At 42.9% G+C, this 26842-nt stretch overlaps 1 protein-coding gene across 4 annotated transcripts in view; it reads right to left on the minus strand.

Moving 5' to 3' along the window:
• Positions 1–26842, minus strand: part of GPC3 (glypican 3) — a 424445-nt gene that overhangs the window by 364541 nt on the left and 33062 nt on the right. For 2 of the 4 annotated variants that reach the window (XM_047082087.1, XM_047082086.1), the window contains exon 2: positions 26165–26326. The exons of 1 other annotated variant lie outside the window; for it this stretch is intronic. In XM_047082087.1, the coding sequence (XP_046938043.1) occupies positions 26165–26326 (162 nt within the window). The remainder of the gene's footprint in view (positions 1–26164; positions 26327–26842) is intronic. One more of the 4 variants, XM_047082088.1, reaches the window with a different exon arrangement.

A 26842-nucleotide genomic window follows, 5' to 3' on the forward strand; every position in this document is an offset into this window, starting at 1 on the left:
GCAAGCAAAACCAGAGCCCTTCTGGCTCCCATATTTCTTAAAGGGGAAGAGAAAGGTGGCTGTCACAGATAATAATCCCACCGGTCTAACATCAATCCCAAGCAAGAGTTCAGAACACATCATCAAGCAGATTTGTGAGCATTTCAAAAAAGAAGAAGCAATCACAAGAAGCTGGCATAGCTTTATAAGAGCAAGTCATGCCAGACTAACCTCATTTCCTTTTATGATGGGAGTGTTGGGCCGAAAACCCAGAGAATGCAGTGGACCTGCTGCCTCTGGATTTCAAGAGGGCCTGGGACAAAGTGGGCAGTCGTGTCCAAGCTAGGCTGCTATGAATGGGAAAGAATTCCACCAGCTGGTTCCTTCACTGCTGTCATGGCTGTCCCCACAGGCGCTGGTTAATAGATTCACGCCAATCTGAAAGGAAGTCTCCGATGGGGAACCTACGTGATCTGTTCTGCTCAGCGCGTCTATCAATGACGGCAATAATGGCGCAAGGGGTACACTGATCTAGTTTACAAAGTACACGAAGCTGGAAGGAACCCTTAACCCATTTTGAAACCCCAGTGATCTCCACGGTCTAGAATCTTGGTTCAAATTTAGTAAGATGTCATGTTCGTGTGAGACCAACGCCCCAAACGTGGGACGAAGGCTGGTGACAACCGTTTGGAGAATTTGGCCTGCCTTTAAGTTCAGCATGCACCGACTCAATAGTGAGTGTCTTGGGTTGGCCGCCTCACTAAAAGTATAGCATGTATTGAGGAGGGCACCTGTTGGGATGAGCACTGGGTGTCACATGAAAACCAATTTGACTATATATATATACATATATATATATATATATATATGTATATATATATTTAAAAAAATTTTTTTACATTTTTTAAAATATAGGAAAAAAAAGAAACAAAAAGTATACCATGCAGACTACAGGCAGAGAGCACTACCCTGTGCTCTGCACTGGGCAATTCTGGGCACCAAGATCTAGGGGAATAATCACCAAGTTGAAGCTTATTCACAGGAGGGCCAACAGTAGGGTGAAAGAGTTACAAGGAGATTGACGTGAGTCCAACAAACATAAGAACTAGCAATTAAAGCTAACCAAAAATTAAATGAGCTGCCTCGTAAGGGGGTGGATTTTCTATCAGAAGTTGTTTCCACTCCAAGACCAAATGATTCCCTCGGAATACGTTGTACAGGGGAGTCACACAGAGGTAGGAGGGTTGCATTCGATGACCTGTAAAGCTCCCTGTCAACTCTGAGATACTGTGACATTATGGAACCACCTTCCTAATTTACCGAACTGAAAAAGGACAGAGAACTGAAGCCAAACCTCTGGGAAGTGAATTAACACATGAAAAGAAATGTTCTGAACCGAGAGCCGAGTGACTAGGGAAGTGGGAGACAATCCCACTCCTTTCTTTCTCCAAACTCCTCAGCTGTAGGGGTCTTGTTTGCACGGACATCTTGGGAGTTTAAATAAACTTCACTTGGGTGGCTGAGTCAATTGGTGATGTGTAAACAACTTATTTCCCTGCCTTCTGTGAAAACAGAATTTGATGTTTTTCTATAGAGAAAGTGATTTATCTGGACAGGACCAAAAAAACAAACAACGACCTAACCCATTTGAAAAGGATTATTTGTGAAATAATAATTGAAACTCAATCTAAACCAAAGCAGTTCTTCTACGAGCCCTTCATTAAGACATAAAAATAACACAGAGCATGCCCACAGACAGACTGGCCTACATTTTTGAGGAATAAGTGCCCAGCAGTGCCTGGCAGACAGTACTTGCTCACTAAATAGCAGTCAGAAACAGAACAAATCAAGCGTTTGAGGCATCTCACCACAAATGCCCTCCAAATTCGGGCCTGCACCAGGACAGCAGGATTTAGGTCTTCCGCTGGCTGCTGGCTCACTGAAGTGAACACCATTTCCTAGGCAGACTGCTCAGGGCCAGTCCCCTGGTGTGAGCAAGCAGGTGCCTCCCCAGTGAGCTACGGAAAAACCGCTAGCTCTCTCTGCACGTTGGGAGGCAGCAGCGAGTGCCATACTGGCCCCTGGACCCCGGGCTCCAACTTCTAGGGGGTTCAGCTCCAGGCATAGCCTTTCAGGTACACGAAAAGGTGGAAATAAGGATATCCCATGGGCATTCTGTGTAAGACGAAAGAAAACAAATAAAGAACACCCGCTAAATGGTGTGCCCAGAGGGGTATGCATGGGTGGGAATATTATGCAGCTGTTTTTAAAAAAGGACCAAGTTGTGAAGCACGCGTTTTGAAAGATCCAAAGATATACAAGGTGAAAACATATGTTGGCAAACTAGTACGGGCCCATTTAGGTAGTGGGAAAAATTGTGTGTGTGAGTGAACAGCGAGCGTGGGCACATGTACACAAAGGCATGGGGCAAGTCTGGAAGGATCTGCACATCAAACTGCAATGTTTGCAGCTGGCGAAGTCAGGAAGACAGAGGGGGAGGGATAACTGCGGACTTTCTCTCCTGCTCCCCCCTCCTTCTTTATACATACATATATATATATATATATATATATATATACACACACACACACACACACACACATATATGTAAAAATATATGTATATATATATATACACATATATATGTAAATATATATGTGTACATATATATATATATATAATTTCTTTTGCATGTCTAAATACTGTATGCATTTTCCCAAATCAGAAAAACTACCTTTGCAGTTTGAAAAAATGATCAAATATGAAAAACGAAGAAATCCTCACTCTCTCCCCCGGGTTTGCTGAGAGGCCCTTGGTGAAGGAGTCCGACCAGGCCTCTTTCGCTTCCCTGCCCTACTACCCGGGGCGTTCCCAGTCTCTCTCTTGGGGTGGAGGGTTGGCGGGGGAGACTAGTTCTCAGGGCAGTGCAGAGCCCCTCATGAAGGGATAGTTTCTAAATACGCAATTTTCTCAGAAGGCCAAAACCCCGGCACAAGAAACAACCCTTGCGAAGCCTCGGGAGGAACAGCACAGGGCTCGCCCATAAATTGACATAATGCACCTACCGAAATGCTTGACGTTGTCCGGGAAATACTTCTGATGGAGAAACCCTGGCACTTGAGGCAAACAGGAACTCAGTAAAATGAAGGTGCTGATTCACATGAGCCTCCAGGCAATAAAACCTTGATACACATGTCCTTTTCTATCAAATCCTCCCAGATACCATGTGCGCACGCGCCCACACTGGTTAGGGAAAGAAAATCAGGCAGCATCGAATAACAGGATTCGAGCACCAAAGCACCCCAGTAAATCACTGTGAGTTCCTCTTTGGTCAGTCACCAATTTCTACGCATAAAAAGAACACTTCGTGAAAGAAAGGTTAATGTACAAAAGCACCCCATGGACCACAATCTTCCTCATCAGAAGGAAGGTGGGCGCCAACTCACGGAACCAAGACAACTGGATTACCAGTTCAAAGGCCAGTTTCCCAACTGCCGCTTGCCAGCATGGGACTCCAGGCCAGTGGTTTCAGCCGGAAGGTGGATGTGCCCTCCAGGGCACATGTGACCACGTCTGAGGACATTTTTCGTTTTTCAGGACTCAGGGGAGGTAGACGCCAGAGATGCCACTAACCATTCCGCAGTACACAGGACGGCCCCCCACAGTGAAGAATTATCTGGCCCCCAACATCAACAACACCACGGCAGAAAAATTCTGCTTTAGGCAAGTCGCTTCACACTACTCGATCCTCAGTTTTCTTACCTGGAAAATAGGGACCATGTGTCTCATGGAAGTAAAAATGTTTTACAGTGTTTAGCTTTACGTAAATGTAGGATTATCTGATCCTGGGGTCATTTGCAGACCTCAACTCTATCAAACATGCCCGAGAACTGCTCATTTTCAGCTTAAAATGTATTTACTTATATTAAATTTAAATTCATTTATATAAATCCAAATTATTTTTTTTAAGTTTATTTTGAGAGAGAGAGAGAGCGTGCACACGGGAGCACACACGCACAGGAGAGGGGCAGAGAGGGAGGGAGAGAGAGAATCCCAAGCAGGCTCTGTGCCGTCCGTGCACAGCCTGAAGCCCGACTCACGGCTCGAACTCACGAGCCGTAAGATCATGACCTGAGCCAAAACCAAGAGTCAGATGCTTAACTGACCAAGCCACCCAGGCGCCCCCTCCCCACAAATTATTTTTTAAAGTAATTTAGGAAACAAAGAAAGAGGGTTCCCGGTGAAGGTAGTACTTGAGACAAAAGACACTATGGAATAAGAGGCTGAGACCAGCCGTTCAAGCAAGTGCATCTGGGCTTTGAATTCCAGCTCGGGCACGTGATAGCTTTGTGATCAGGGACAAACATGGTATCTGTAAACACAAACTGAAGCACACCAGGGGTACACAAAGAGGGGGACCTAATCCAGTGGAGAGGGTGATTAGGGAAGGTTTCCTGAAGAAGTGGACCGGAGTCACATCACAAAAACAGATGCACACCAGCGAAAAGGCATAAAACTGGAGCGAGGGAGACAGGAAGCAGTTAAAAAGGCCAGGCTAGGGGTGCCTGGGTGGCTCAGTCGGTTAAGCGTCCGACTCTTGATTTCAGCTCAGGTCATGCTCGAGGTTCGTGAGTTCAAGCCCCCACACTGGTCTCCTCACTGTCAGTGCGGAGCCTACGTGGGGGCTCTCTCTCTCTCCTTCTCTCTCTGCCCCTCCCCTGCTTGCGCTCTCTCTCAAAAGTAAATAAATAAACTAAAAAAAAAAAAAAAGGGGGGGCAGGCTAGAGCTGAGGGTTGAAACCAAAGCAGTGGTTTTAAGGACGGGAAGAGGTATAACCAGGACTTGGCCATGACTGGACGCGTGAGAAAGGAAATCTGGAAGGGGTGGGCAGACAGTTGCACCTGAACAAACGCTTACCCTCTCCTAGTTTCAGTTTTCCCTATCCATAAAATGGAGTAATACCACCTACTTAACAGGATTACTGTGAGAATTAAATCAATTTTATTCTAAAACCCTAGCATAGAGGCATATAGTGGACAACAAATGGAAACTCTCACTATTATCATTGTAATGCTGATTAACAATAATTATAACAGCTCTGGAAAGGGTCCCCAGATAACAGCCAGCCCAAGAGGCTCATCATCGGGAGACTTACCCAATGTTCTACTATCTGCTTAGCATGGGAGCCATGAATAAGAACTTCTCTGCCTCCTGGGGTTTTTCTCCACTGTACCCTTCTTTTTTTTTTTTTTTTTAATTTTTTTTTCAACGTTTATTTATTTTTGGGACAGAGAGAGACAGAGCATGAACGGGCGAGGGGCAGAGAGAGAGGGAGACACAGAATCGGAAACAGGCTCCAGGCTCTGAGCCATCAGCCCAGAGCCCGACACGGGGTTCGAACTCACGGACCGCGAGATCGTGACCTGGCTGAAGTCGGACGCTTAACCGACTGCGCCACCCAGGCGCCCCACCACTGTACCCTTCTAAGTGATTGGTTGGAGGATGTTCTTCTCCCCGCTAGATTCAGGTGCGATGCCCATATAGCCCAGGGTCAGCAATGGATCCTAAAACATCTGATGAATCACTTCCTTCCATTCACTGTAAGAACTCTCCATACTTCTTAATCTGATAGTTTGACTTCCACCTCTCTTTATTAAAATGTAAAGCTCAGTGTACATAACCAAGCGAATCAACCTTGCCATTTCTGCACGTGTTGGGATTTTAACGGTATCACTTCCCAAGAGGACCAAATGGCATACAGTAGCTTCATTACGATCAGCACAAACACAGCTGGGCTCCTGCACGGTGTAACTCCTCCGATGCTCTGCCGGGCTTAGCTCGGCTCCTGCCATTCCGTTTCTTGAAAGGCCATTTTATTTTTAAAATTTTTTTTTAACGTTTATTTATTTTTGAGACAGAGAGAGATAGAGCATGAACAGGGGAGGGTCAGAGAGAGAGGGAGACACAGAATCTGAAACAGGCTCCAGGCTCTGAGCAGTCAGCACAGAGCCCGACGCGGGGCTCGAACTCACATACCGCGAGATCGTGACCTGAGCCGAAGTCGGACGCTTAACCGACTGAGCCACCCAGGCGCCCCTTGACAGGCCATTTTATTGCACTCCATTGACAAACATACGAGCAAAGCTTCTAATTCTGCAGACTAAGCCCCAGCCCCTCTTAAAAGCAACATACGTGAAGACAGAATCACCACGTTTGGGAAAGGAGATGGGAGGCAATATCCAAAACCATAGTTCTTCCCGCAAGCCAAGTAGGCATCTGGGTGGCAGCGGAGTCTGCCAGTGGTCCATACCCAAGTGGATATTATGACATCTGGGCATCTTGACTTTAGCGCTGTTCAAATAGCTGACACTATTTATTTGAGCCCATTAAATAACCATAAATTTCAATCTTTCTGTTCAGATTAGGATTCTTCATAGAATCGGGTTAAAACTGAATGGAATTTTAGAGATTAGCTAGCTTTGTGGTTCTTAACTGTTTGGGGGGACATAGATCCTTTTACAAATCTGATTTAAGCCATGTGCTCTCCCTCCAGGAAAGAAGCCACAAATACCAAAAGTTAAAGCTGATGTGCTAGTCTACTCGCTTCTTTGGACAAAGAAAACTGTGCTTCGGCAAGGTTAATTGGCCCAAACTGCATGAAGAAATTAGCCCTATATTTTAAGATGTGAATTACACATAACAACCCTAATTGCTAATAGCCCCTTACATAAGTGTGGGAATAGTACTGTCTGGCATAATATGCAATTTTACTTTTATTTTGTTTAAGATTTTATTTTTAAGTAATCTCTACACCCAACGTGGGGCTCGAACTCACAACCCCAAGATCAAGAGTCACACGCTCTACTGACTGAGCCAGCCAGGAGCCCCTAATGTATGGTTTAATACACACATCTTCATATTCTCACAACTAACATACATTAGACATGTGGTAGCTCCATTATATAGATGAGAAACCTCTGATTTAGAGAAATTGCATGAAGTTCCACAAACATCCACTGAAAGTCTACTTCCTGTGTGTCTCCACCTACCAACACTGAACTAGGGGGTACAGATCAAGAGAGGAACTCAAACCAGAGCCGGGAGGACCTTTCAGTCCAGTGAAGGGGGCAGACATCCCCCTTGGCCCTCCACCCCCATCCAAAGCACATTATTTCTAGCTTGGTCAGTCCTAGGGCAGAGGAATAGAGCACAGACTTGGGGGTAGGTGGGACCGAGCAGTATGGCAGGGAAACCTAGCCTAACCAGGTTCAGGAAAGGATTCTGAGGGGTTCAGATGGCTCACTGCAGGTCCCAGAGCTAGAACATAACCAAGCTGGAGCTAGAATCTACGTGTTCTGATTCCCAGGCCAGTGCCTCTCTGTGGGCTGAGCTTCCCAAGGGCCCTGCAGTTAGAAGAGGCTGGAAAATCACTCCTGGGAGCCTGGCTTCAGTCACGTCAGGAATAAAACCACCTAGAGCTCTTCAATTTTCAATAAATGCCACTCTCAGTTAGTACATGCTCAATACATGCAAATTTGCTTTAGCACATGAAAATTAATTAGCCATGACTCAACTTAAACATGAGATAATTCAGTATGAAACACTTCCTTCCTACTAGTGACCATATTACTCTACTCACATGTCCTCTCTCTGCGCTTCTCAATTTTCTAATCTTGCTTCCTTTGTGTTTTGCTTTGGCCCTAGGTATTTATCTCTTCTCTTTCCTGCTATGCTGGGAAGCAGGACCCCCGAATGGCTTGGTAGAAAAAAAAAAAAAAAAAAGGAAACAAAAGTGATTCTCGGAGACACCACACAACTTATTGTAAGTACAAAGAAAGGCACGCTTGAGCTACAGTTTCGCCGTCTGTCTTAAAGATGTGCGGAAACAGAAGAATAAGGGTATGGTGGGCATTGCTAATGGCTACGTGGACTGACACAGAGAAGACTGTTCAGGAAAGCTATATTTTCAATGTTTTTCTGTTTGTCTTCGACTCTCACTGACCTCCCCGGTGCCAGCGGCCCGCTCCATCACGCCAGCCCATCCCCAAATAGGTCCTGAGCATCTTGAAAGCAAGAAGAATTATCTCCCTTTTTGAAGTCTCTGGAGCTGTATTTTTAGCTTTGTCCATAATAAGACTTGCAGTGCTCGTGTTTTATTTGAATATTGTTCATTTTTCAGTTGAATGTGATTTTAAGTTTGTTGACTCCTTTAACATTCTTAAATAATTTGTTTTGGGGGCTCCTGGGTGGCTCAGTCAGTTGAGCATCTGACTTTGGCTCAGGTCATTATCTCATGATTCGTGAGTTCGAGCCCCATGTAGGGCTCTGCACTGATAGCGTGGAGCCTGCTTCAGATTCTGTCTCTCTCTGCCCTCCCCTGCTAGTATGCGTTCTCTCTTGCTCTCTCTCTCAAGATAAATAAACATTAAAAAACATTTTAAGGATTTTATTTTTAAGTAATCTCTCCATCCCATGTGGGCTCAAACCCGTGACCCCGAGATCAAGATTACGTGCCCTACTGACTGAGCCGGCCAGGATCCTTTAATTTTTTAATGACCTCTGGAGGACAAAATTTTCTGGGTAATATGTCAGGGTATAATGTAAGCAAAGAAGAGTTTTGACGTGTAAAACCGACTTCCACGTAATTTTTCAGGATCTTACCCGTTACATCAAGTCAGACCTACCTTCCAAGAGCCTAAATAACAGCACTACGCTTAATGATAATAATAAAAAAACAACTTACATTTGTACGACAACTAAAGCATTATCTTATTTGGGTTTCACAACAATTTGAGATTTAGGCAAGACTAAGATTATCCCCATTTCACAGATGAAGGAAATGAGGCTCAGACAGGTTAAATGGTTAGCTCAAGGTCACGTAGCTTCCATATGACAGAAACGGGACAAGAAATCAAAGGTAAAAGTTTTCACACATGCTTAAACCCCTAGGATAAAAAATATCACAGCTTTCTCACCTTGACTTAAACGTGCTAACAACGGCTTGTGAAAAATGAAAAGCCTTGAAGGAAGGCAGAATAAAAATCTGAGAGACAATCGCTGATCTTTTATCTTCTAGACTTCAAGCCAAATCAAGTTCTTCAAAGAAAACCCAATAAAGCCCAGACATTTTCATCATAACAAAATAAATAATTCAGTCAGGCTTTAGAGGACTCCTGCATTATGATTGGCTATTTGATATATTTGTGACTTAGCCGCCACTAAACTGATTAAAGCTAACCTCATTGACGCAGTTATGTCGACAGAGACTTTGACACTGACAGTTATGAATGGAAAGTGTAAATAACGATAAATAACCTGGAGCTTCCACATTTATTCCTAATGGAGGATTTAGCACTTCCAAAAGTCAAACTCCTGATAGGCTGAAAATTACAGCCTTTGGTCTATCTGGCGCCAAAGAAACTGTTGACATTCATCACCTCTCCTCTCTTTAGGAAGACATCCACGGAGCCTTGGGTCCTTCCAGGCAGACAGGCGAGTTTGATTTAAAAAAAAAAAAAAAAAAAAAAACTCAGACGCTTTGGGCTGCAAGCAGCTATAGAAATTATCTGGCCTAACCTCACATTTTATATATGAGAAAACTAAAGCCCAGAAAAATGAAATTAATTGCGTAAGGTCACCCAGTGAGTCATGATGTAGTCAGAGCTACGGGCCACATCCTCTCACTCACAGTCCAATGCTCTGGTCACTAGACCACACAACGGGGAAAACCTCCACCCGGAACACACAGGCATCCTCTCTGTCTCTGTATCTCTGTCTCTTTCTCTTTCTCTTGCCCGCATCTCTCTCTCACGTGCACACACATTAATTCTGAATTATAGTGGACCGACAGAGATCATTGAAGCCATATTCTCCGTGCTGAATTACTATTGGTCTCCACAGAAATGGATCTGAGGAGGACGCTCAAATATAAAATTATATGCAATTCTTCAAGTTCAAGTCCATCTTGTGATCACAAATTAACGTCCTGTTTGAAGGCACACCTGAAAATAACTAAAGGCAACATGCACACTCTCTGGTTTATCACTAGCACTGCTCTGATGTGTGCAGTGTGAGTTCATTTTTGTTGTAAAATCTACATGTGTGTGTTTGGATACATGCAGAGAACAAGTAGAAGGCCTATGTTGACATCTCTGAATGTTAAGCCTCTGGGTGATGCTTATAGTCTTTTATATTTCCCAGAACTTACTAATTTCGCTTCCGAAATTAACACCTATTATTTGTGTAGTAAAGTGTCAGCAGGATAACAGATAAGGAATAATATTAGAAATGCTATAGGGGTGCCCGGGTGGCTCAGTCGGTTAAGCGTCTGACGTCAGCTCAGGTCATGATCTCATGGTTCATGGGGTCAAGCCCCGTGTCGGGCTCTGTGCTGACAGCTGGGAGCCTGGAGCCTGCTTCCGATTCTGTGTCTCCCCCTCTCTCTGCCCCTCCCCCATTCACTCAAGCGTGCACACGCTCGCTCTCTCTCTCTCTCTCTCTCAAAAATAGAAACTTTAAAAAAAGAAATGTTACAATAAAATATTCAGACATGTTAAACTCTTGGTATTTTTCAGGCTCCAAAATAACTTCACAACATGAACTCATGGTCAACTAAGCTTATAACATAAAACCTGTTCAATTAGAATTTCCCTCCTGGGAGACTGGAAACACTTTGAACCTGATCATCATCCCTTTCCATGTGTATATTTGGCCTGTAGAATAGGCAGGCCAATTTATTAAGTTACTGTGCCCAGATGGACTCTCATTCAAATTCTGGAACAGCCAGCTCAACAAATAGGATGTTTTCCTGGAACATCTTCACTAATCTGAACTGATGAAGGAAAGGATAATGCAAGTTAGTGAAGTGTGATTTACAACTACTTTCCGAGAATAACAAACAGCAGCTAGCATTTATTGAGCACTTGCTATGTACCAGGTGCCATTCTAAGTTAAGTTTTACATGGGTTGCATCATTCTGTTCTCACAATCGTGTATGGTTAGGTAGGTCCTATTATTTATTGTCCCCGTTTTAGAGATGAGGAAATTGAGACTGAGAGAGGTTAAGTGGGCTCCTCTAGGTTATAAGATTCAAGCTCAATTCAATTTATTCCACAATCTTTTTTTTTTTTTTTTTGAGAGAGAGAGACAGCGCACAAATGCGTGAGCAGTGGGAGGGGCAAAGGAAGAGGGAGAGAGAGAATCTTAAGTAGTCTCCACACTCAGTGCTGAGCCCGACGCAGGGCTCAATCCCACAACCCTGGGATCATGACCTGAGCCAAAATCAAGAGCTGGACACTCAACCCACTGAGCCACCCAGGCGCCCCTGGAATCTATTCTCTTAAACACGACACTATCTTTTATTATTTTTCCATACCTGAACTAATTCAAACTTGCTGCTAATGAAGCGTTTCCAAGTAGAGGTTCTATCAGGCTTGCTTTAATAAGCAAAGCTCATTGTAATTAGCTAATTAATGGGCTTGCTCAAGTCCTTCAAGCAAGTTAAACATGGCTTCCTGCAAATCTTACATACACTATTAATTTGTTTATCAGATTCTTTCTTCATAAATGGGATGAAAGTAAACTTCAGTCCAAGTCAAATTATCACAATATTCAAATTAACACAGCCAGCGTTAATGAGAGTTCACTCTAGATCGTTAGATTTTACAAAATATTTACCTCCTGCCTTGAGTTCACTTCTGCCATTTCAGCATTTATTGCCTATATATCTAATGTACAAACATATGTTTGCACTATTACAGTTTTCCCATAAAGGGCTTCAAAATAAGAAGAAAAAGGCCAACTATGGTCCTGCTTAATTGTGAGACATTTCTAGCACAGTCTCTGAGGAACTGGGCTTTAATTATTTGTTAAAAGCCTAGTCTGATGCCAAGCAAATAAACAATAGAAGAAAATGCTCAAGTTGGCATACGTAATAAACACTTCTATCGAATGTTCTTAAACAGCGCTCTCTCTTGTTTTTTTTCTTTTAAAGTAAGCTCTACTAGGGGCACCTGGGTGGCTCAATCGGGTAAGTGTCCAACTTTGGCTCAGGTAATGATCTCACAGTTCATGAGTTCAAGCCCCACCTTGGGCTCTGTGCAGACAGCTCAGAGCCTGGAGCCTCCTTCGGATTCTGGGTCTCCCTCTCTCTCTCTGCCCCTCCCCCAACTCGCACTACAGCTCTCTCTGTCTCTCTCAAAAATAAATAAAAACATTAAAAAAATATTTTAGTGGATGGAACTAGACGGTATCATGCTAAGTGAAATCAGTCAGAGAAAGACAAAAATATCATATGACTTCACTCATATGAGGACTTTAAGACATAGAACAGATGAACATAAGGGAAAGGAAGCAAAAATAATATAAAAACAGGGAGGGGGACAAAGCATAAGAGACTCATAAATATGGAGAACAAACAGAGGGTCGCTGGAGGGGTTGTGGGAGGGGGGATGGGCTGAATGGGTAAGGGACATAAAGAATCTACTCCTGAAATCTTTGTTGCACTATAAGCTAACTAACTTGGATGTAAATTAGATAAGTAAAAATATTTTTTTTAGTATTTTAAAAAGGCGCCTGGGTGGCGCAGTTGGTTGATCATCCGACTCTTGGTTTCGGCTCAGGTCATGATCTCAGGTGAGTTTGAGCCCCATATAGGGCTCTGCCCTGATGGCGCGGAGCCTGCTTGGGATTCTTGTCTCTCCTTCTCTCTTCCCCCACCCCTGCTTGTGTGCACTCTCTCTCTCTCTCAAAAATAAATAAATAAACTTTAAAAAAAAGATTTAAAAAAAAGTTTTTAACTAAAGTAAGCTCTACTACACCCAACACGGGGCTTGAACTCACGACCTTGAGATAAGAGTCTCACACTCTACCGACTGAGCCAGTCAGGCGCCCCAGGCCTCCCTCTTTCTTAAGCAAAGCTTGATGTTCCAAAATTTTGGTACTTGAATTAGTGATGGTCCACCCCACTCCCCAGAACAAATAATCATCATTAGACTGCTTTGGTTTATCCAGCCTCAATGTCCCGTGTACTTCATATAGCTAAAGTCCCTGACCAGTTACTGGCTCCTTATTTTGATTCATTCAGGTCACAGTCCAACCCTCCCATGCCTCCATTCCCACAATAGAGAAAATAACAATAGTGCCACCAACTTTCAACTTGGAAAATGCGTGGAAATACAATCACTGCATGCAAAGTACATTGAAATCCCTTGAGGAAAATGGCAGTGTATACAAACCATAACTTATTATATCTTGAAAATATTGAATATTTCTACTACTATCTACCTATGTATAGGAGGGTATGGGTGTACACCAGGAATTAGAGTTTAAGGGTCCTGGTTCAGCGTTTACCCTAAATGGATTTCATCAGCAAGGAAGTCACAAACCCACATGTTCCTCTAATACTTTAGTGCCCACATGTTAACTAGGCCAAGAAAGAGAGGCCCTGTGTGGTATGGCTAACTACTTAGGGGAATAATTTCACCATACAACTATAGCAAATTTATTTTGGTTCCAGATATCACTTTCCCCATTAACTCGGGAGACCAAAGGAGCATAACCGCTTTCCTTTCATCCCTGTCAAACTCAGCAAGTTTCTCAGGAAGCAAATACTATTTAAATCATTTTCATAATTCCAAAATGCCTGTAACACAAGTCCAGGGTCTAATTATGCCACTTAAATTTGTTGAAGATGTTTGGGTTTTTCTTTTTTTAATTTCAATAACGAAAGAGCCCAAGGGTTTAAAGCCCTAATAATCTAATAAACTTTGCTAAGTGAACATTGTAACAGATACGCCTGGATGGGATTTTGTAAATACCAGACAATTTCCCCTGATCTTTATCAGGGAAAAGAAGTCTAAATCTTTGGCAGGAAGAAATTAAATGTAGTGCAAAATAATAACATCTGGCCAGATTGTGTTTGTCAGAGCAGCAGCCCCTTCAGATGTCAGGCTGGAAAGTACTAAAATGAACTCTGAAGGGTGTGTGTGTGTGTGTGTGTGTGTGTGTGTGTGTGTGTATGTGTGATTCTTTATGAGACAATAGGAAAGGTTGCCACACTGCCCCAGAATACTCAGGGTACAGTTAACCCATCCTAGTGTGTCCCTACAGAGAACTCTTTCACATCAGTGGAATTTGAAGCCTTCTGCCAAATAAAATTGGGGGCCCATTCTTGGGGTATTTTGTTTATTTCTCCATTACTGTACAGATTCCAACAGCACTTTCTATTTTTCAAACTCTCTATGATCATGATCATTTTTATGGGTTGTTAAGGCTTGTTTTTATCTTCTCACTCCAAGGAGGACAGCATGGTTCAATGAAAAGAGCAATGACTTGGAAGTTAGAAACTTAATGCTGCCACGTCCTGGTTATGTGGCCTAAGGCAAATTGCTTAATGACTCTCAACTCCAGTTTCCGTATCTTGTGAAACAGAATCATACGTAGCAATATCATTACTGTTATCAAGAATAATCAAACCTAGCACATAGTAGACTTTCAGTAAACAAACCTTCCTTCTCCTTCATGGAAGTGACCCAGATGAGTTCAGATGCCTAACCTCACCAACTTTCCAGAGTCGCCTGACCCTCAAGAGGGCTTACATTTTGAGAGCATACATTATCTTCCCCTCCCATCAAAACAAAAGCAAAACCCCTCCAGGTTACATTTGAAATAATATGTGCATCATTTAAGCATCTTCTCTTACTACAAGCCATCTCAACCATCTGGCGGAGATTGCCAGAAAGAACATACTTTGTTTTTCTACTAATGATTACTTTGATGCATGAGATACTTTGTTTTTCTTGCCTCTCTGATTTTGTTTTTTTTAATCTGGCATTTGCAGAGGGAGAATTATGGTCATCTTACAGTTAAAAAAAAAAAAGTTTCTCCCAATAAACATCTCTTTCCACAATGTTTACCATAAAACTATGCTAAACCACTGATTTATCTGATAGACCAGTGTCTCTGTTTCAAATATTAATTGCTAGGAAGAGTGCTATGTTTTTCCAGTCCCCAGGGTATAGGAGTGTGGACAGAAGGCTTTGGGGTTTTCATCCACCTGCTTCTCTGTTGGACAGGAACAGATACTTGGGCCTCACTGAATGGGCTTCATTAGCTACCCTTCAAGGGTGGGGGCATGTGGGAGTAAACGCACATACTACATCAAAGACTAATTCCAGAGCCCATTTGCCCAGCTGGGAAGGTGGGATGGATGCCCAGAATCCATGCTCCGGGCAGAGACTGGTGGCAGGCAACATTTCACCACCCCCCAAGCACCTTTCCAACTACCAGGGCATAGACTCCAATGTACTTCTAGATCAAGACTACTTTCTATTACGTGACCAGAAAGGTCTTAGATCCAGGGGAAGGAAAAGCAGTGCTATTTTCAGTACAGTAAACATGAACTTATTCAGATTAATGGTCAGTGTCACGAGATAGCTGAATAACAACAATAATCCTTTAAACTTTCAAGGAATTTTCATATACATTACCTCTTTTGATCATTAAAAGCTCTGGCGGGTTGGCAGGTCAGGTGTTATCTTGCACATACAAAAACAAACTCAGATCCTTTAAATTACTTACCAATTTTCACCCAGCTAATGTCAGACCAGGAGATAGAACACATCTTTGATTCATGCCAAGGCTGTTACCAGTCAGTAAAGAATCAAAGAATATATTAAAAACCAAAGGAAGACATTGATAGATTTGACTGAAGGCACTTTTCAACCTCCATAAAAAATGGAAAATGGAAAATCAAATAAACAAATCAGCAAATGGAATTTCTAACATATAAAACGGGTTAGCATCCTGAATATACAAAGAGCTCATACAGATCAATGAGAAAAGGGCATCCCAAAAGGAAACAGTGAATTGCTAAATTTTTTAATGATAAAAGAATATTAATAAAATCACAAAATAAAAAGCACATATGACCATCGAATCTCCCCAGTAACCAAAGAGTACTATTTTTCACCGAAAGCGGGGTTACCGTAAAATGGCAAATTGGTCAGAAAAAGAGACATTCGTATATTGCTAGTGAGTGTGAAAAACAGATACAACTTTGTGGAAGTCACATAGGCAATAAACGTGAGAAACCTTAAAAACCATATAGCCTCTGACCCAGCAATTCCAGTGCCAGGAATTTATCCTGAGGAAATAATTAAGGATGTACATAAATATTCAGTTACATGAACATTATTTATCTCGCTACAGTTTGCTGAAAGGAAACTAAACAACAGAGGTTGGATTAATAACATATATGACAGTCACAAGACTAAGTACTATGTTGCCTCTAAATACTATATTTTGATTGCACTATAGAAATACATTATTGACATGGAAAGAAGGCTGTATCACATGCAAAAGCAATAGAATCCATTTTTGAAAAATACGTACACACACCTATATATGTATAATACTGAACCAAGATATGCAAGATTATATACCAAAATGTGAATGGCAGTTATCCTGTGGGAGCTAAAGTGTAGGTCATTTTATTTTCCACATTTTTGGGGTTTCTGCGTGTGTTTTTTTTCATTTTCTCTGATAAACGTGTAGAGTCGTCCAACTTCTTATCCGTGGGGATACATTTCAAGACCCCATGTGGATGCCTGAAACGTTGACAGGACTGAACGAACCCACTACACACTTATGTTTTTTTTTTTCCTATACGTACATACCTATGATAAAGATTCATTTATAAATTAGGCACAGGAAGCGATGAACAACAATAACTAATAACAAAACAGAATTACAACAATATACTGTAATAAAAGTTATGTGAAGGTGGTCTCTCTCTCAAAACCCTTTATTGTCCTGTACGCACCCTTCTTCCTGGGATGAGGTGAGAAGATAAAATGCCTACATGGTTAAGATGAGGTGAGGTCAATTACGTAGGCACTGTGACACAGTGTTAGGCTACTCCTGACCTTCTGATGCAGCATCTGAGGATCATCTGATCCCAGACTACACTTTACCCCAGGCAATTGAAACTGTGGGAAGCAAAACAGCAGATTGAGGAGGGGGAGGGCCTACTACAGTACTTATTTCTGTAGTAAAAACTTATTTAAAAAAAAAAAAGAATGTCTTGAAAGAAAATTTGCTCTGTTACTTTGAAGTGCTCACAGTAATCAGGAATGACACGTAAGAGCGTATCTGGAGAAGCTGACAGGTGTCACAATTCTCATGATTCTTGGTCAGCAGGTATAAATCCGTGGCACTGAGCCTTGTTCATAGCGCTCTGTGAAGAGCCGGGGTCGGGCTGGAAGAAAAGACAACCAGGAGGCCGGGGAGTGGTAAGGCCACAAGCAGAAGCAGGGGCTCAGGTATACGTAAGACGTTCCATCTCAAAATGGGCAAGCATCAACCTATCAGCTTCACTTTTTAGATCTTATATCTGAGTAGATTTTAAAGCCTAAAGATAAATGCTGCAGGCAACAGGTTGTATGTTTTTCTATTTGGTCAGCGTGGCACTTGTTGCAGAGGAAGTGGAAGAGTTTGGAAATCTGTTTCTATTAATTCTACTAATTTTAATTATGTGTGCGTGCGTGTGAGTGCACGGACGTGCGTGCGTATGTGTGTTTTCACACCTTTACCATCTAACATCTCACCCGGGGACACAGCAGTGAGATAGAATACACATAAGCCCTGCCCTGAGTCATTCTCCAGAAAAGGAGAGCCACATTAACCAAATATCCATGCATGTACCACTACAAACTTGGTAAGTGTCCGAAAGAAAAAACACAGGATCCCACGAGAGGGAATACAGTGGCACCTGCTCCAATCCAACGATGACATTCCAGTGAATCAGGTCCAGTACTAATGCCAAAGAACTTCAACCCAGGGAGGGAAGCATCATAAACATCCTGGTTTCCTTTCATCATTTTTGTGCTCCTTCTTCTCCTAATGCAACCCAATGAAATCAGAGTCTGCCATTGCTAGTTAGATCTCGAGGCTACGTTAACTCATTCAGACCACTAGGGGACCATTTAGAAACTGCATACTATTTAGTCTTACATACACACACACGGAGAGAAAAAGGAAGAAAACATAAAAATGTTACAAGCGGGTTTTCTTCTGAGTGATAGGATTAGGAGTGGGTAGCCTAGATCATTTTTACATTGATTATAAATATACTGAAACATGGAAAAGCACTTTTTAAAAAGTATATGGGCCAGATATGTGATAGTCAATACTGCAAAGCAAAGATACTATATACTTCATCTAGGGTTATGCTTACAAACACGCAACAGGGAATAACGAAAACGAAGGCTACCACGCATGTGATTCCTACAGATTCCTCAGCATAGGGCTGAGCTCTTCACAGCCCTCATCTGATTCAACCCAGTTTACAATGAATGGCTCGGGGAGAAGTGCCTTGCTCTTGGTCACAAAGGGCGGCCATGGCAGAGCCGGGACTTAGACTCCACTCTGCCCGAAGCCAGAGCACATGTCTGGCACACCATGCCCCCTCTGCATGTGTCCTCAGCATTTGCCCTTTCAAGAGAGAAGGCTGAGATGCTATAGGGCCAGCCAAGGAGGCCAGAAAGGCTGGCATCTAGTAGGCAATTAATAGTGTTCAAATTTTAATTTAATTTAGAAGAAGATGTGCACTGATTTACCTGACTCCCTCACCTGCCCTTCTCTTTGATCAAGAGCCATGCCTGTCTGGGGAATTCATACAAGCAATATCCTCCAAGAACCTCTACCCTCTAGTTGGAATTAATCTTCTCCAACCTCACACTCCCCCTACAGAGGCAGGTCTCCTGTGAAGCTAACGAAGTCTAAGCTGCAGGGTCCCACACTTGCAAGCCTCCTCCGGCAGGAGCCGTGGGCATTTCGTAGTTTTACTTTGGTCCTCTTTTCCTTACAGAGGGCCCCCAGATTGTATAAGCTTTGGACCCCACAAACCTGAATCTACCCTTAATCCCCCTAGAAAACTGCTAAGACATTTCTCACAGCATTGCCCTTAGGGCGCCTTGTACCCCGGTTACTATGTATAAAAGTCTTGGTTTCTAGAATTTGAAGGTAAGCACGAAGTCGTTTTTATCTTTGAATCCCCCTCACACACACACAGTGCCTGTCTCCAGACATGCTAGGTACTTGCCCAGCAAATGGTTTTTAATGAAATGCAACAGAATTCGCTTGCAAGAAAGAAAGCTAGAACTGGGGAGGTTGCCCATTGACCGGGAAACAAAATTCATAGAGATGATGTGTAACGTATGGTGATTAAGGGCCTAGGCCAGGGTTCAGTTCCTGTCTCTAAACCCAGGCTCCCTGGAGGTCAAATGAGGCTAATAACAGTATTCACCTCCGAGAGTTGTTGTGAGGTTTCAATGAGATGATACAGACAGAACACTTTGGAACAGGAGACTTTCCACTCATCTCTCACTGACTTAGTGCGGGCTCAGAGAGGAGGTCTGATTCTCAGCCCAAGCCCTGGACTTTCTCCTCTCCACACCCATCCCGCTTGTCCTATCTACCCCTACCCAGATTCATTCAAACCCAGCCCAAATGACCCCAGAGCCCACCCTCTTAATCATTACAGTCCGTAGCTGGACCGGGAAGCAAAGGAGGAGTCCAAAGGCAGGAAACCCAGTCCTGCCTTTGCTGGTAGTCTAGGCGTGAGCTGATGGAACGGGAAACTCAAATCAGACACAGGGCCAGCAGGCATCAGTATACACTCAAGGAAACCACTGAGACCCAGAGAGGACAGAGGGGAAGGGGGTGGAGGGAGAAGATGTGAGGGAACATGAAAGAAGAAACAAGACCTTTTGACTGACTGCAAGACGGGATGGGGAAAAAGAAGGAGTGCCAGCCCCTCGAAGCCTCTCACAGATGACAGAAGGGAAGGTGTTTTTAATTTCTGTGTTACCACTTCCAGCTTAAAGGAAAATCGTTTCTACCTCCACTCTACTGACAGGAGAATTCAAATCTCTCAAACATATGCTTCATCACTCTGATATCAGGTACTGCAACTCAGTGAGACAGAAAGAGGAGGAGGAACATATGTTTTCAGAAGGTAAACAAATCCCAGCGGGGGAGTGGTGGGGAGTAATCACTTGAGGCAAAAGTGGTATTTTTCCTGGAAGCTTCTAGAGGGCAGGGACAATGTCCTCTAATTTGCTTTGTTGGGCCCACTAGTGAGAAGGTGGGCAGGAGCATGGCAGCTAGAGGGGGTGAGTTCAGAGCCCTATTGAATCAAGGGGACCAGGGGGGGGGTAAAAAGTTAATCTGCATAATCTCCTCACCTCACGTTGGCCCTAGAACAGTCTCTGGCCGCACACTGAGTCATTTTCCTAAGCTCTTTTTATTAAACAGTTTTCAGCCTAATGACTGACTTTTCTAAATCAATAGAGGGCACAGTAAAGGTTTACAACTCCCCCAGCCTCTGGCTCCGTGAAAGCCACAGAATTTTGAAACTGAATAGAATCCAAAAGTTCTTAGTTTAAAACCAAAATGACTTTAAACGCCCAGTTTCCAATTGTTTTTCCAATAGCACTAATAAAGAATCACATCTTTTTTAAACTTTGTAACCAAAATATCTCTTTGAGTCAGTGCCATAAAAGGACACTAATTAAAGCCAGCATCTTCTGGGCTCTGATGAGAAATTCACCCTTTTATAATGGGATTACTAGAGCTTTGCCTTACAGATGAGTGGTTTGATTAATAATTTACATTTTTGAGGATCTATAACCTCACTCATGGTCATGGTTTGCGTTCCTAAAATTCTTCTATTCAGTTTAATGTTATTACAGTTAGCCCTGGCAAATGAATTACGTTCTGATTAGACATCAGTGTAATTATTCTCTCCCATAGGTCATTTTCAACCAAGAAAGGGTTGTGACAGAATGGCCGGTGGCCCGAGTCGGGGACTCGGTGGGGCTCGGCCCGGCACAGAGCGGGAGCACGAGCAGGAGAACTGTCAGCCTAGTCAAGGGGAAACATTGCAAAATGGAGAAAAATGGCTCGGTGCTCCCTTAAAACCCCCCACAACATTATAAAAACTAAATTAACAAATGATTGAATCTCAAAAACATGTTTATCAACATCCAAGCAATTATTTAGTCACATATTAACTGTGAAAGAAAAAAGCTTTGCTTGAATAATGTCCCTAAACAGTTATTTCAAGCAGAAGTGACTGGAGAAATTGCTCCGGGTTGATGGAAAAGGGTGTTCTAACCAAGGTCAATTTTATTTAGTGGGAGTGGGAGAGACAGGGATCTGACAGAAAGAAAAAAAAAGTATAAGAACTGCCAGGAGCAGATGGAAATGGAAAACACGGGAGGAGAGAAGCAGCAGCACAGAAACACTGTCGCCAACCCCCCCACCATGTGGAGACATCTTTTTCATCTCCCCTCTAGAAAGCAGGTACCAGAAAGTCCTCCAACACTGGGTGAAGATCCACGTGACATCTCTAAACTCTGACTGCCATTTTCCTTCTCGCTGCCATGATATCGTGGCGCAGACGGTGCAATTAAGAAGACGGCCTGGGAAAAGTGCTTATGGCCTGAACACCACAAACCCTTCCTGATCCAGCCGCTTGTTTGTGTGTAAAACACAGCAGATAGGGGCCAGAAGAGAAGAGGCCATTTCAAACAGCACAGCTTCACATCTAAGAATGCACAGAATAGACCCCTTTTCCAAAGGCTACTTTACCTAAGGGCTCCCTCACCTGTGCGCTAAAGCTGTAAGGTGGCCAAAATAGGTGAGTGACATCATGACCCCCAGCTTTATCTAGGCTAACGTCTGGAACGGTGATGCACCATTCATCTGCCACCACCTGGGATAGAGCAGTCCACTTAAGTGAGCTGGCGAGACAATAATGCACGTACACGCTGCTTTACGGTTTTCAAGGTACTTTCACATACATTGCGTCGCCCCTATGAGGTGAAGCAGGATTGTAATTATGATCCCCCATCTTGCAGGTAAGAAAACTGAGGCTAAGAGACTCGAAATAACCACCTAAGGGCATAAAGCTTCCAAAAACAGAATTAGAATTAGAATTTAGATGTCTGGACTCCAAGCCCAGTGCTCCTTCCATTGCCTTTCAGCCCCTCGATATATTTTTTTAGCCACTTAAAATGGAAAATGTGGAGGGGAAAAAAAAAACAGGGAAAATAATTGGATCTTTATTGATTCGCAATGGACATCAGTTGTCGGGCCTACTATGATACAGGGGCTACTGAGGCGGGTAGGATATACCCCTCTCCTGAATGCCCTCCGGACTGCCACGTTCAGTGAGCTCGTGAGCCTACTTTTATGTCTTCCACCCTTACTGTCACTCGTAACTTCTTCCTGCTCGTATGTACCCCCCTCTGGCAATCTTCTATAACCCTTCCATTTAACTGCTTATCTACCACTGGCTAGAAAGCTAGAAAATCAAGCTTGTAAAGACCACGCATCAACAGTAGTGGGCACTGAACGGTGACCCGAGGAGCTTTCAGCTACCTAGACAGGAGATCCATGGTGTTTTAGGAACACACAGACGTTTTCTGCTTGACCACGATTTCTACCCTCTGGTGAAGCCCGTTCAAGTTGTGGGTTACACAACTTCCAGAAAAGCTGAAGAGTCTGGTCTCACTCAAAGTCAGTGGCACCTTGGGGAAGACTGGAATCATCCAACATACAGAAAACACCCAGGCATATACCCCCAAGTACTTCCTGATAGCACGCATTGGAAGGTTATAAGGAAATTCTGCCAAGAAAACCAAACTCCAGGCTTGAAGGTGTAGCCGTGGTGGAGATAGGATGAAAAATTCAGAATTCTATCCTGGTGTTCTTCCCAAGGACCACAAATCCTACAACTTCTTGTTGTTGTTGTTTTAAGTTTATTTATTTGTTTTGAGAGAGGGGGAGAGTCCAAGTGGGGCAGGAGCAGAAAGAGAGGAAGAAAGAGAGAATCCCAAGCAGGCTCTGTACTGCCAGCACAGAACCCGACGCGGGGCTTGATCCCACGAACCGTGAGATCGTGACCTGAGCCGATATCAAGAGTCAGACACTTAACGGACTGAGCCACCCTGGCGCCCCCCCCCCCCACAACTTCTTAATTTTGTTTCATGTCAAGCATACTAAGAACAAGTTTCCTCATCTGTAAAATGGAGATAATTACAGTAGGGACCCCAGAGGGCCACGGGGAAAATTACATGAGAGGATTATGTCAAAGTAAGCATCATATAGTAGACACTTAATAAATTGCCACTACTATTATTATCATCGTAATTATCATTAGGTAAGGGAGAACAAAAAGAGAAAAGAAAATCTTTTAGTGGAGTTTTTCAAAAAGAATTAATTAAGCAGAAACAAAAAACGATTCTGCTGCCCCATTTTACTAAGCACATCCAAGTAAATTAAATTTAGGAAACGAGGCAATGCAAAGATTGAAAATAAAGAACAACTTTTTTTTTAACGCTTCAATCATTATCAAAACAACATTAGCAAGAGAGCACTCCAACCACTGTAGCAAAGGGCCCCAGGCTCATTTATGAGGGCAAAGGCTTCTTGCAAACGAAGACATAAAATCCACATCAAGGCAGTAAGGATTGCTCGTGGAACTGTGCACATATTTGCAGAAAGCGCTCACAGCTTTAATACCCCCAATGTGGACTAGCGAAGGAATCCTAAAGAGATTGTGGATCTAGGCCAGTATCAAGATGAGTTTTCTTCAACTTCATATGGTGGAGAAAATAGCTTGCGTCAAATTTCATATGAGTGAAGTATTAGAGCAATGATCTGGTCTGCCGGAATCTTGGGGACAGAGTACATTTTAAGGAAAAAACAACTGTGCCCTCCCCTTTTAAATTAATTAGAATAGTAAGTAATTGTAAGGAAAAACAGGCCGCTCTCTTCTTCTTAGCAATCCATAATGCATCATCTTGCGGCAGTCCCTGATTTTAGTCTTGTGCTTCCCAATGTTTCCTATAGAAAGAATTTGGGGGTAATGTTTCTAGAAACATGGCATCATTGCCTTGAGGTCTGGCACCATGGTTTCTTTTTTATCATGGGGTTTATGTTCTCTAAATGTGAAGCAGGGAAAGAATAAGAGAAGAGAATGAAACAAGATAAAAAGTTGAAATAACGTGTGTGTGTGTGTGTGTGTGTGTGTGTGTGTGTGTGTCAGAGACAGAGAAAGAATACAACTAGTAGGTGCTGCCCCCACTTTCCACTTTCCAGCCTCTGTTCACATGACTAGTGTTCATCCTCCATGCTAAGCCAATCAAAGTCGGGTCAGAACTTCCTTTCTTCCTAGTCTTGTGCTGCTCCAGGGCTAGAAAACACAATATGTAAAATGCAGGACTGGACGGAGATAGGGAAGCTGACACCCAAGGCCCTCAGATGGACAGCCACTTCCGCCAGCTAATGGTTGTATGATAACATCTGTTGACCTGGTTATCCTGAGAATGAAACAAATCATACTCTGTTCTGAGAAGCACCTTGGCACCCCAAAGAGGAAGATTCAGCTCTCTGTTTCAACCCAATTCTCATGTCCCATCACTTCTTATCACCCCACTTTCAGCCGGCAGATCAGCTCCAAAACCAATCTAAGAAGTACATGAATGGTACATGTATTTTTAAAATCTGTTTAAATTATTCATTCTTTCGCCAAATTGTTAGTCTCAACAAACTCTTCACAAGAGTCTGACTGCATAAATAAGTTAACAAATACCTCACGCTTATATACTGTACTTCATATAATCAACCCGACATCCCCTGAGGCTTTGACCCTAGAAACTATTATGAATGTATGCTTTATTAGCTAATTTGAATAATTTTCTTAGCTAATTCTAAAAACTTCCTTGTAATACACAAAATAAGCTAAAATCAACCCACCTTACAATTCAGAGGTTACTCCTTATCCAGGCGCCATAAATCTAACACTTTGGAATGTCAAGTAGTCAGAAGTGTTATTTTTTAAAAATTTTTTAATGTTTATTCATTTTTGAGAGAGAGAGAGAGAGAGAGAGAGAGAGACAGCATGAGTACGAGAGGGGCAGAGAGAGAGGGAGACACAGGATCCGATGCAGGCTCCAGGCTCTGAGCTGTCAGCACAGGGCCCGACACGGGGCTCAAACTCACGGACTGCGAGATCATGACCTGAGCTGAAGTTGGACGCTTAACCGACTGAGCCACCCAGGCACCCCAGAAGTGTTATTTTTCTATCTGACCCCGATTCCCTGTAGAGCAAGAAAAAGGCACTGATTCCATGTGCCTAAGGAAAGATAGAAGAAAGCTCTAATATCTGTGAGTAATTTCCCCTCCCAGGAGGCAGCATACTGAGGTGCTTAAAAGTATGGACTGTAAGAGCCAGGTCGCCTAGGTTCAAATCCTGCTTTCACCATTTATTAGTTGTGTGTCCTTGGGCAAGTTACTTAACCATGATGTGCCTTGGGTTTTTACCCATTAAATGGGAATGCTGACAGTGATACTTACTTCTTAGGGTTATTGTGAAGACTGAATGAGTTAATACACATAACGCACTTACAAGAGTACCTCGAATGTGCTGCTAAGTGCTTAGTATCTCTATGACCACCGTTGTCACCGTCGTCCCTAGCTGGGTCTTTGAATCAGTGGCAGTACTCTCCATCCTGCCGTGACAGTCCTACAAGTTAGCCAGGAGAAGTGGGATTCCTGACCTGTTGTGGCGATGCCACATCAGCTTCCTTTACAGCCACACGCAAGTGTAGCGAGAACTGAGACTCACAAAGAAAGAAAAGGTAACCATTCACACAAATGAGAAAATGTATGGCCTTCAAACCAAGCTCCCCATCTCTATGGAAATGGCCCCAGTGGTCAGAAGGAGTTCAGGCATGTTCCACAAATATCTAAGCCACTCCTGAAGAAAACTGGTACTCACGTAAACTTTTTTTGTTTTGTGTTTTAAACAAGTCTTAAGTGCTCTTAGAGAGAAGATCTCATTTACTCTTTCTGTGGAGACTTACAGCCTTTGCATACAGGTAAACAGAATGTCCTTGGACAATGATTTTTTAGAATACCTGCCTTCCCAAAGAGTGAAACGCAGCTTCTCTAAAAACTGTGGTTTTCCTTAAACAGAATCTCTCACTGGGAGGTTCTTATATCGAACATTAATGCTCGAATGGTGATTTACAAATTACACTTAGCATTTGAAAGCCCAGTGCCCAAAGAATGATGCCATTGAGCAGCACATCTAAGACGATCCCCAGAACTCACCTTGGAAAACCGCAGCATTCTGAATAATTAAGAACTTGAGCTCCATACTTGCAGACTGAAGCAGCTGTTCGATGTTCAAGCGTGCCGTTAGTTGGTATTTTTCTTCCATCTTTCTTGAGCAGCATGTTGGGCCCTTGGGGAGACATACTTGCAGATCTGATCCTGAAACAAACAAGTTTTTCATGTTTCAGTAAGCAGAATGTCAGACATACACGCGCGCGCACACACACACACGTGCGTGGCAAACAAGGCCAAAGAATGCATTTTTTTTAAATACAGGAAAATCTTGATTTTTCAAAATTAGTGTTTATCTTAACTGATCCCTGCTTTCTCCTCATTATCCTTATGACTGAGTCTTTTTGAATAACCGTTAGAATTAATTGCCTAGGTTTGACTCATAAATTCTGCATAAACTAATTTACAGCACCAAGTATACGTCATTGAACACCGATATTTAATTTGTCCGTTAAAAGATTAATCTTCACCCCTACAATTTATTTTTCTTGATTATAATTTATGAATGAGAGCACAACCAAGAAGCAATTTTCAAAATTCCAGTTATGATTTCCTAATGAAATGTATGTCTGCCAACCCAATGTTGCTTTTGGGGATAAATGATTAAAACATCAATATCCTATCAAAGCTTTACTGTTGTTGTTTTAACTGAAGGTCTGGGGT

Source organism: Lynx rufus, unplaced genomic scaffold, assembly GCF_022079265.1.
Source record: "Lynx rufus isolate CCGP_SWC_20201006 ecotype Redwood Valley unplaced genomic scaffold, mLynRuf1.p SCAF_19, whole genome shotgun sequence".
NCBI classification, from domain to species: Eukaryota; Metazoa; Chordata; class Mammalia; order Carnivora; family Felidae; genus Lynx; species Lynx rufus.